Source organism: Lipotes vexillifer, unplaced genomic scaffold (genome assembly GCF_000442215.2).
Source record: "Lipotes vexillifer unplaced genomic scaffold, Lipotes_vexillifer_v1.1 scaffold1102, whole genome shotgun sequence".
Classification (NCBI taxonomy): Eukaryota; Metazoa; Chordata; class Mammalia; order Artiodactyla; family Lipotidae; genus Lipotes; species Lipotes vexillifer.
In genome coordinates this window covers 320780-332958 of record NW_006771065.1, presented here as the reverse complement: position 1 = coordinate 332958, position 12179 = coordinate 320780, and the positions used below count along the sequence as shown (strand labels likewise).

At 39.1% G+C, this 12179-nt stretch overlaps 2 protein-coding genes across 3 annotated transcripts in view; one reads left to right on the top strand and one right to left on the bottom strand.

The window, feature by feature from the left end:
* The window catches only part of NEMF (nuclear export mediator factor), a 53299-nt gene extending 44808 nt beyond the window's left edge, over positions 1-8491 (bottom strand). Inside the window, exons 1-4 of one of the 2 annotated variants that reach the window (XM_007446500.1) lie at positions 8346-8491; positions 7432-7500; positions 7214-7316; positions 4137-4262 (exon numbers count right to left, since the gene is read on the bottom strand). In XM_007446500.1, the coding sequence (XP_007446562.1) occupies positions 4137-4262; positions 7214-7316; positions 7432-7500; positions 8346-8404 (357 nt within the window). In that variant the 5' untranslated portion in view covers positions 8405-8491. The remainder of the gene's footprint in view (positions 1-4136; positions 4263-7213; positions 7317-7431; positions 7501-8345) is intronic. The other variant, XM_007446501.1, reaches the window with a different exon arrangement.
* Positions 8492-9399: 908 nt separating this feature from the next.
* Positions 9400-12179, top strand: part of LOC103085642 (protein GVQW1-like) — an 11452-nt gene continuing 8672 nt past the window's right edge. Inside the window, exons 1-2 of the mRNA XM_007446511.1 lie at positions 9400-9525; positions 10263-10403. Of these exons, the coding sequence (XP_007446573.1) occupies positions 9400-9525; positions 10263-10403 (267 nt within the window). The remainder of the gene's footprint in view (positions 9526-10262; positions 10404-12179) is intronic.

Genomic DNA, 12179 nt, shown 5'->3' with positions numbered 1-12179 from the left:
TCTCATGATTACAACATCTCAAATTATTTTTGATTACACATATACAAAGAAAAAGCTACTTTGTTTCTTGGACTGATTTATTTACACAGGTGCAGCAAGAAATGTTAACTAACATATATATAAACCTCCATGAACTATATAGACAGCAAATCTAGAGCCACATGGTATCAAGCAGTTACTGAAGCCTTAATAATCACTGCTGCCTGAAGAATTCATAAGAAATTTGGAATTATATCTTCAATAGCCTCTATTATTCCAGAGACTTAAAAATTACTATTTGCTTCTAACTCAAAGCTATGGAAACCAAAAAAGGAAAAGAAAAAAATCACTACTGGTTTTGTCTGTGGTGCACCTACAAATGTGAGTAAATTCTTCTCTACGAGAAGTCACGCAAATCTACAAGAAGTGTATCCTGCAGGATAGGATCCTATATGCCACAGATAAGGTACAAGACTAGGTTCTCAGGAGGGCTTTGTGGATACTGGCTTTACATATGAAGTATAACCTTTTTTCCTTAATGGTGAGCTTTTCACACCTAACTGAATGAGATTTATTCTCAAATGTGACACTCTAGGTTTGACCTTGGCTACACAATCAATTTGCCTAATTGTAACCTGGTAAAAAGGACAAATTCTTATTGAACCTACATAAATAGACACATTGTCTTGAGCAGTAAAGGCAATCTCAGTAAAAGGCAAGTGTTCCTAAATTCTAAGAGAACAAAGAGAGCAAACTACCATTTAAAGAATGTATCACTCCAACTAGCACTAGTATAGTTACTAAGTTACACGTCAGAAGGGCTTTATCATATAACTATCATAAAAATAATATCAACAACATTCTGAAAAAAATAACCACAATCAGATTCTCCCCAGTTTATTCAGTCCTGTGTAATCAATTCTGATTGTCCTAGATCATAGGCTAACACTCTATTTTCATGAAGGCATCTGCTTCTAGACTAAAAAGAATCTTAAAAATCCTAACTTGGCATCCCTGATACAGTCTGGCATCTGTCCAAGCAGTATTAGCTCAGACAATATGAGTCTATTATTTAAGAGCAGGGGTCAGCAAACTTTTCCCATAAAAGGCAAGATAATAAATATTTTAGGGTTTGTGGGCCACATATGGTTTCTGTTGCATATTCTTTCTTTTTAAAGAGCTCTTTTAAAATGTATTGTAAAAACCATTCTTAAACTCACAGGCTTTACAAAAAGGGGCCACAGGCTGTAGTTTACCAACTCCTATTTAAGACTATCTGGTATGTCCTTTTCTCCAAGGTTCTGAGACTGCCTTCTTTGTTAAAGACCCGATTTATAATGACAAAATTATGGAGATGGAACAAATTAGTAGCTGCCAGGATGCAGGGATGGGAGGAAGAGGGATGGGTGTTATTACAAAGGGGTACCACAAGGAGGATCTCTGTGGTAATGGAAGAATTCTGTATCTTGATTGCAGTGGTGGTTACATGAATCTACAAACATGGTGAAATGCATTGAATTATATGCATACATTGTACCAATACTGATTTCTTGATTTTGTTATTGTAATATAATTATGTAACATGTAACAACTGAGGGGAACTGGGTGAAGAGTACACCAGACCTCTCTGTTCTATCTTTGCAACTTCCTGTTGCAATCTATAATCATTTCAAAACAAAAAAGGTTTTAAAAAGGTTATCATACAAAATTTTTTTTTAATTGACCAGTACCTGAGACCACATACAAAAATCAATTCCAGGAGAGCAGCCACTGTAGCTGTAGCTGCTGCTGCCTGCAGAGGAGCGGGGGCAGAAGGATGGGTAAAGGAATTAGGGGCAAAGAGAAGTGCACAGACAATTAAAGACAAGTGCAAGGATCAGCAGGTGGTCTCGCTGTCCCGGTCCCACATCCAGGTAAATAACTAATACAAGTATATCCACTTCTGATAGTTCACTAAAGTGCACACTTATAATGTATGTGTCATATATCTAACAAAAACCTTAAAATGATTAAAAGCATGTGGTAAAAAACATTGATAAGAAAGAAAAAAAACAAGCAGCTCAATATTATTTTTAAAAATTACACATTCTATTATTTAGGTCTCCCTTAATTATTTAACCAATCTCTTATTCAAAGAAATTTAGCTTTGAATAATGGAGTCGCTTGGAGTCTAGCTAGAATTGAAAAATTCCACACATGAGGAACAACTAGAGACCAATTTCCGCTTAAAAGCTGTGATAAGTCCAGCCCAAGTGACTCATGCAAGAAATAAATGGGAACATTTAAGAGATGACAGTCACAGAGAAATGGAGAAAAAGCAAAAAACAACAAACAACAAAAAAACAAAGACATTTAGCTTCTTTCCAAGTTTTAACTATTATAAACACTATGAAGACTATCCTTGGTATGGTCCTTCCTGAGCACTTGCCTCAAACGTTTTTTATGATAAATTGCTAGAAGTGGAATTCCTGCGTCAAAGGTTATGCACATAAACTTTAAAAATCATGTTATATACTGTCAAACAATCTTCCAAAAATAACGTTCTCATCTACCCTTGCGGGCTTCCCTGGAAAAAAAAAAAAAAAAAAAGGTTATAATCTACCCTTGTTCCCGTACATCCTTTTTTAAATTCTCTCCCCATTTTTTTTTTTTTTTTTGGCCACGCTGCACAGCTTGCAGTATCTCAGTTCCCTGACCAAGGGTTGAACCCAGGCCACAGCAGTGAAAGCCCAGAATCCTAACCACTAGGTAACCAGGGAACTCCCTGTACATTCTTTTTTTTTTTTCCTTTTCTTTTCTTTTTTTTGCGGTACGCGGGCCTCTCACTGCTGTGGCCTCTCCCTTTGCGGAGCACAGGCTCCAGACGCGCAGGCTCAGCGGCCATGGCTCACGGGCCCAGCTGCTCCGCGGCATGTGGGATCTTCCCGGACCAGGGCACGAACCCGTGTCCCCTGCATTGGCAGGTGGACTCTCAACCACTGCGCCACCAGGGAAGCCCTCCCTGTACATTCTTGATAATACTGGTTATTGCCAAACTTTCCAATCATTTATATATTGACAGAGAAAGAAAAAAAGGGGAGGAAGAAAACTATCATTTTTATCTTTCAGTAATCTGTTAATTTATACAGTATTCATGCTTTCATAAGCCATTTGTATTATTTTTTGAATTGTGTAATCAAGCACTTTACCCATTTTTCCACTTGAATGGTTTGTGAAAACTACGTATTAGGATTATGAGCATTTTATTTACCATACAAGTTAAAATATTTTCCCCCAGTTTTTCACTTCTGATACATGTATCAACAGTTCATGGTGTTTTCTGCCTTACACAGTTACATTGCCTTACACAGCTTTAAAATTAAGCAGTCATATCTATCAATATTTGTTTTCACTGTTAGGCTTAAAAGTCTTTTTCATCCCAAATTCATATATCTTAATCCATATTTTCACCTAGTACTTCTATGGTTTCACTTTTTATATTTAAATTTTTGATGCAAATGGAATTTATTTTGCTGTAGGTAGCTCATGAAACATTTCCAAGATAGAACAGGTAACTAAATGGAAGGATTAAGAGGCAAGAAGCAAGAATGGTGAGGCCATCAGTAGTCTTCCTCTTACGACTGATGACACTGAAAACATGGCAACGTCCCTGAGTCTCAACTGCGGTCTTATTTATGACAAAACTATTTGACAATTTGCTGGTTGTACCACTCTAGTCCTGAAATGTAAAGTAGTAGATAATTTCTTCAGTTCTCGGATCTTCGTCTCCTACATTCAAATGCTATTTTATTATTGTTTTTGTTTTTCTTTTTTTCTTTTTCCTGACCATGTCACATGGCATACAGGATCTTAGTTCCCAGACCAGGGATTAAACCTGCACCCCCTGCAGTGGAAGCACAGAGTCTTAACCACTGCACCACTAGGGAAGTCCCTCAAATGCTATTTTAAATGGCTATGGTCTGTCTAAATTCTGGCCTCCAGATAAAAAGGAAGATTAATGGAAAATTACATTTTACTTGTGTTGCACTTTATTATCCTAGTGTATCAATGGCCTTTGAGAAGAAAAAAATGTTCCCTGCCCATGTCTGACAGCACTATTACATGAATAATTAACAATATAATAATTCTCCTCACCCCATCCCCCAAATTTAACTTACCCTGTCATAGAGCTCAATGATTAAGTGATAAGCAGCTTCATCACTTCCAAATTGAAAATCTACAATTCTATCCACACCAAGCTGTTTGGCACTGACTAATCTCCGACTCTTCAAATGTTTTCGGCACTAGCAAGAAAGAGAAGAAAACAGGCATTTATATAGTAAAAGTGAATTCCTAATCATTCAGTATTGGTTTATAATTAAGTTTCTTCTTTTCATTTCCATCAAGAATAACATCTTAAGACTAACAGATAAAACAGTATAGTCAAAATTAAAACTTACAGAATCATAATCAGAGGAAACACATTTTATTTCAGACAACTCTGACTGCTAACTCTGAAACAGTATTTTATATCCAATTTTTAAGTAGACAGTAAGAGACCTATAGCGAAGTTTACGTTGTTGCTTTATACCACTGCTAAATAAATCCGTTCTTATCCTGAGGACCTCACACAAAGCTGTAACTTTTTTTTAAGCCTCTTTCTACTGAAATTTTTTAAGTATCCCAAATTTCCTTTCATATGTTTGTGTTCAAGATTAACTAGTGGTTTCCATTAATCTTTCACTTCAAATACAAATTCTGAACCAGGAGCTTATTGGAATTGTATAAATTAGTCCTCCAACTTACAACCAATTACACTCTATTCCCACAAACTTCATTAATAAAACCCAAACAGAATTTTTCTGGTACTATCTCCAGGCTTTTGAACAACGTAGCTCAAATCCAAATGTAGTAACTCCTATCCTTTATCAAATCCCATTCTTCTTATCCTAGTCATAATGTTCTTGTTCTTATAAACAATTAAAATAAAATTAACATGTTAAACCCAAAGACAATTTACTTGGTAAACACCTACTGTTTTATATTACATGTACAAATATTTAAGTATGACATGGACCAAAAACAAGACTACTCTGTAGCTCCTAAAAAAAATTTTTTACAATTGTTTCTAAATTTGAATTTGAAAGATCCCTTAGTCAAGACCAGAAAGAAAGAATGCTTTCTTTTCTTCAAGCCTCAAATCCAAAACAAATTTTACAGAGAATTTAAACTAAAACCATTTTTTAAAAAAAGGAGAATAATAATAATATACAGGATCATTCTTCAAATTAATGCCAATTCTTTCATAACTAAGAAGAGTTCTTCTCCAGATCTACAGTTCAAATTGACTAAAATTCTCATTTTATGTATTCAGGCAGAATTATATACTCACATATATTCAGGCAGATGTAAGACTTTTCAACCTTCATAGAATAATCTCTCCCTCCTAAATTCAATAGTTCTCATTTAAAAGTGGCCTATATTAATTTTGATTTAAACAGTGACCTACATTCAGGGCTGTCTTTAAATCTCCAGGTGAAAATCATAATCAATTCCCCCAGTAATGTTTTGAGAAAAATAAAGTTAAAATGAAGATAAAAGGCATCCTTGAATGGAACAGAAGTCCACACCATGGAATGGTGAAAAAGGGAAACTTATCATGAGTATAGATGGACATATAATACATATGTAAAACTTGTTTTTTCTTTATTTCCCTACTAGCAGCTTGGTGAAAACAAGCTTCTGTCAGTGCCACAGAGCTACAGCTGGCATCCCCAAATGTGAGAATTAGGAACAATCACTGTGATTTACCACATACTAAACATGACCCTGCCTGTGACATACAACAGTAGCAGCTCTTTTAGTTATTTATAAAGTACTTAACATTGTCTGCTCCATTGAAGAGAAATTTTATACACATTTAGATCGACATGTACACCTAACTCATTAAATTCTAAGTTTTTTTTTTTTTTTTCGAGTGTCTGACCTCCTATTGATGTAGCCTCGTTTGGGGATGTTTATACAGTCCCAGTATCATATATCTTATTATCTGTTATATCATATGTAAAACTGAAACAATATTAGTTCTTCATATCCAAGTTATTAAACAACTTAAATGAAGTATGCATTATTCTTTGAAAAGTACTATACAAATATAAAGTGTCATTATTATTAAGGACAATCCCCAAAATAGAACCATTTGGGGTTACTATTAAGTAAATTAAACTTTTAAGAATTTGATAATTTTGTGACAGGCCTTGTGATTTGGGAAACACTTACCTAACGTGTAATCCAAAACAGATTCTAAGTTGCTGGGGATAAGGATCTTCTCTGTAAAGCCTCTAATGAAATAACACAATGCCAAAACAAATAAATTTCTGAAGGAAAGTGAGGAGGAGAGGAAGAAGGAAATTAATACATATGGAGCCCTATTATGTGTCAGGCATTGTGTTAGGTGCTTTACATGTAACTTCAATTAATCCTCACCAATAATCCCATGAGGGAGGCATTATCTACATTTCACATTTAAAGAAACAAGTTCCAAGAGATTAAGTAAAATTTCCAGGTTATAAAATTATTCAGCAGCAAAACCATTAATTCAAAGTTAGGTATATCTGACTCTAATGTCTTTCCTCTGCATCATGAGCTTTTCAGTATATCTCTTGTGTAAATAAGCGAAAGGGTAATACATCCACAAATGTGGGATCTCAGTTTTAACAGTAAAAACAAAAAGAGAAGTGAAAAGTAAAAAGATATGGCTGGTAGCATACTAATGTCACTGAGTATTCCAACAAAATACAGATTGGTAGCTGAAAAGTGAGCTGTGGAAGACAAGGCTAGGGAAGGAGGGAGGAGGGCAGATTACAGAAAGCCAAGAATGCTGGGGTATAGGATATGGATTCAGCAATTAGAGAATCATAAAAGGTGGGAAAACTAATGAAAATGATGCTTTAGAAAAACGAATGTTGGTCTAATACAGAATTGTTTTGATAGTGAGAAGAGTATTAGAGTTAAATGGCTATAATGTCCAGCATTATGAAAGCTTGAGTTAGAACGGTAACTGTGGGAACACAGAGATGTGGTGCACAAAGTGGCATGAAGGGTAAAAGGGAGAAGTTCAACCAGTATCTATCAACTACTCTATTTTATCTCTATTTTATTTATAACAGTGAAGAAACACCCATTTATAATTTCAATTGTTAGTGACCAATCTCAGGGCCTTAAAATTTAGCTTCAAGTATAACTTAAAACTTACCTTCATGGCAAAACTAGACGGCATCATATTCTTAGGCCATTCAAATTCTGTCGTGTGAATTCGTATGCCAGATTCAAGTAAAAGTGTAGCTTTAAAGTCTGGTCTGTAAAAGAAAAAAGTCAAAAATTTTTTAGGGCAGCATTAACTCAGGTTAAAAAAAAAAACAAGCTCATATTTAATTCTACAAAAGATAAAACAAGCCTATAAAGTGCTCTTACTTTTGAAGACGAATAAGATACGTCTTATTATCCACATCGTAAACATTGTTTACTCTCATTCCTAGCAAGCTGCAAAGAGAAAGGAAACATGTAACAAATCATACTACCATCTGAAACATAAAACTTCATACAATTTAAAGCTGTAGGCGAAAGCAGAGACGGCAAAAGGGGGGATCTTTGACTCTAAAGATACGGAGTCAACCAGTGTGCAGTCTGAAGGCCATCAGACATTGAGCCCAAACCTTGAGTGTAACTATTTAAGAACAAAAGTGGTCTATCAGCTCTAGGAACACTATACTATGCCTTGAGTCTCTTAAGTGATCCAATATATATTTTAGGAAATACAGTAAAATCTAACCCACTTAATTATAAAAGGAAATATGTAAACGAGGCCCTGAGAAATATGACAAAGCTCACACAGCTAAATAATAGATTAGAATGGAGACCTCAGGCCAAATCTGTTACCTCCGGCTAAAAAGGCGATTGCTGCCTTTCTTTGCGGTGAGGAGGAGCGTCTAACAAACCAAGCCTCTGGTCTGGAAACCTCTGAAGCAAATGACTACACTGGCGTCCTCCACCTGGCGTCTCGACGTCTTTTACTAAACGTTTGCTGCCAGACCCAGGCGACTCAGGCCGACAGGCCGAGAGCCCCGCCAAAGCCGGACGCAAGACCCGGCGAGACTAGCAGCCCACGAGAGCGGGGAGTGGGGCACGCGACCGCCGGGGTCCCCCCGGTATCCTGAGGGCCACGGAAAGATGTCACGCGCTCGCCCACTCAGGCCTAGCCAGGTCCACAGAAGAACAGGACCGGGGGGACCCCTGGAAAACATAAGGCCGTTCTTGTTTCCACGGTGGGGCCATGGCCTCTGCCTCCTGCACCACCCGCACGAGCCTGGTCACCCGTCATACAGTACCGGGCATTCAGCTCCGCGAGTATCGCGCGGAGGTCAACGGTGCTAAAGCGGGTCTTCATGGCGAGACTTGAGGGTCTCTACCGCAGTTTCCTCCACCGCCGGCCTGACTCAACGCCGCTACTCTTATGCGCAGGCGCACTTGGCGGATCTACGGCCGCCCAGAAGACCCAATATTCCTTGAAGCGAACTGCTTTTCGTCACTTTTGTGCAGTGTTCAGCTGTCAAGTCCGTCGTCAGCTCCCTTTTCGTTGTACCAAAACAATTCGAAATAGATCCAAACTATTTTCTTGAAACTTCATTCCTTCCTGGAAAGCTTATGGACTAGGCCGGTTACTTTGCTCCCTTGCGTTTCGGTACTCAAGCCAGCCTCCACAGCGACCCCTGCGGGTCAAAACAATTTACAAGAAGCGCACTGGGAGGATTTCCCCAGGTGGGGCTCTGCGTACAGGAGCAACGACCCTTTTCCCTGACGTGCACAGTGTTGAAATTTAACGAAGTGGACTATTTCATACACCCTACAGTTACCCTCAATGATCAAGGCAAATCAACCCTCGAAAAGGAGTTCCTATTCTGATATCTTGCTCTCCGAAGAGCATTTTATGGTGTATTGTGGGATTCTCATCCAATCTAGGTACTGGGATCCCCTGGGCTCAGCATAGTACCTGGCATACAATAGGGGCTCCATAAATGCTTGGCAACCTGAATATTCAATTGTTTCGCTAGGTAATGGTGAAGTGAGATTAAAAATAAAAATAAGACAATATTGCCCCGCCAAAGGAATTCACGATGCAGTGGGAAATCAGTCGTGCAAGAATGTAAACATGGTACTTTTTGTTGTGATATATACGTGGGAAGAAAGCTTATTTTAAGATAAGAACTCAAAAGAGACGGGGTCTCGCTATGTTGCCCAGGCTGGAGTGCAGTAGCTATTCACAGGCGCGATCCCACTACTGATCAGCACGGGAGTTTTGACCTGCTCCGTTTCCGACCTGGGCCGGTTCACCCCTCCTTAGGCAACCTGGTGGTCCCCCACTCCCGGGAGGTCACCATATTGATGCCGAACTTAGTGCGGACACCCGATCGGCATAGCGCACTACAGCCCAGAACTCCTGGGCTCAAGCGATCCTCCTGCCTCAGCCTCCCGAGTAGCTGGGACTACAGGCGCGCGCCACCGCGCCCGGCAAGGAATCCAGACCTAGGAGGATTCTAGAGCCTATGGGCTACCAGTAGTGGCAAGCAGAATTCCCACCAGCAGATGGCGACTCTAAGTAAAAAGGTCTCGGTTGACATTTCAGAAGAAACAGAATTGTAGACGCTAAGGGGACTACTGTAGCAGGTACAGCGCAGAATTAATGCGACATATGGCACAGAAAATCATGCAGAATAGCTCAAAATATGGAATAAACCATTTGGAGGGTTTATGAAAGACTGAGAACCAAGTCGACTGTAGTGCAAACAGTAAAAGCGAGAGGTTTAACTGTACATAAACAATGCTAAGGTTCTTATGTTGGCTCTGAAGGCATTACCCAAATAATGCCTAAATATTTTGCATAAAAGCAACCCATGTATAAACTCCACATTGAAAGGGACAACACTCAGATGCTTCTTTATAAACAAAAACTGAAATACTTCATATCAAAACTCCCACTTTAGGGCCCTAAACCCATGAGATAGGAGCAGGATACTAATTTAAGTTATAGTTGAGACAGTCAGCCACTTGACTAACCCATACATTGCTTCTGCTCTGTCTGTCAAGGAAAATGAGCATCAGAAGTAAAATGCAAGAAAATACATAAGGGGGAGAAGGAGATGAAGATAAGTGTAAAAATGATAAAGAAACTGTATCATTTACTATTGAATTCTATCATTTCTGGGTTTTGGAATAATTTCTCTACTTTGAAAAAAATTCTGAACCAGGGATACTTAAAGACTTGTGGGAAAAATAAGAGGCAACAGGAAATGGGAAAATCATCTTCCAGTTTTCAAAGAGAAGATGAAGGTGAATATCTGAAATCCAAACAGGTGCCATTGGCATTTGTCCCAACCAAAAAGTTAGAGGTAATTATTAATGGATGCCTTATGGGCATCTAAGGCTGTGATTCTCAAGTCTTAGTGTGATTCACTGATTGCTATGGAGATAATCAAAGCAAATTCCTGGACACCACACCAGGAGATTTTGAATCATTCCTTAACTTTGGCTCAAGGTATCTGCATTTGTAAGTGCCAAGATGAAAGGGACCTGGAGCGCATACCTGGAAGCTTACTGATCTCTAGAAGATGAAGTGGTCAATGATGAAGTGTCAATCATTAGCAACCAATATAGTTTCATTCAGAATAAGATATAATTTATTAATTTTACTTTCCACTCGTAGAAATATTCGATGCGTAGCATCGGGGGGGAAATCTCCCCTTCTATCCATTTTGAGTTCTTGTGGCTGGACTAATAATAAAATTGATGCTAGACAAATTAACAGGGGAAAACAAACCCCCAAATTTCAATTAATGCACATGGAGGTCTCTTAGAAATGGGACCTAAGAAGTGGCCAAAGCAGGCAGCTTTTATACTTTTTAGACAAATATATAAATTTGTAAGGAATTGACAGGACAAGAAAACTTTGGTTTTGGGTGCTAATTAGTGAAGAATCTAAAGAAAATATGGGCTTGGGTGGTAAATTAAAGAAGTAACAAGGTTCATTTATGTAGACTTCTCAGCCTGAATTACCTATCTCTGGTGATAAAGGTATCCTTCTACTTTCAGATGCAGGGAACGTACCTTTCACATGAGAGATTATTTCCTGCTTTCAGGGAAAAGAAGGGTGAGAGTATCTCTCTTGTGTTGGCCATTTCTTAAGTAACTGTAATTCAAAATAATCAATATGCCTTTGGGGCACATTTTGGGGTGGGCTACCCTGGCCCAGAGGACACGACTTTCCCCACAACGGTGAGAAATAAATTTGTGAGGGGATCCTCAGCACCCTTGAAGAGCTCTGTGATCACGTTTCTCTGCAGGCCAGAACTTACAGTGGGAACTGCTGCCACTGAATTGGGAAGCCTGAATGCAAGGAGAGTAATTGGAGCCTGAGTGGCAGAGTCCAATGGCAGCACCCCATGTCCAGAGGCAAGCTGGGTGTGATTATCATAGTGGACAGTAGAGTCAAAGCAGCAATCAGAGTAGTCTGACTCATGGAGACCGATGGTGCCGGCTATTTGATCACGGTGTTCCTAGAAGTGAAATGTACGGGAAGCTTACTAAATTCTTACTTGGTCTGTATAAGCAAAACAGTTGTAGCTCAAGTGAACAAAAATGATAAAAACGGAGTCATAGTCTTTCCCTCAGTTCCCAGACTCGAGCCAGTTTACAGAACCAGGACCCCTTGTATGAAAGGAAATCTGGCTCCCCTTGAGGAAGGACACTGCCAAAAATGCATACTGTTAATTTTTCTCCCAGACTTCCCCAAAGGGATCTACGGCCTTTTAACAGGATAACTGTGCACTGGGGAAAAGGAAATGATCAGGCTTTGGGGGGATTACTGGACACTGGCTCTGAACTGACACTAATTCCAGGACACTCAAAACATCGCTGTGGTCCAGTCAAGAGTAGGGTCTTATGGAGGTCAGGAGGTGGTCAATGGAGTTTCAGCTCTGATCTGTCTCACCGTGGGCCCAGTGGGTCCTCAAATGCATCATGTGGGTATTTCCCCAGTGCTGGAACTCATAAGTGGAATCCCCATACTCAGCAACTAGCAGAATCCCCACGCAGGTTTCCTGACCTGTAGAATGAGGGCAATTATGGGGGAAAGGCCAAGTGGAAGCCACTAAAACTGTCTCTATGTA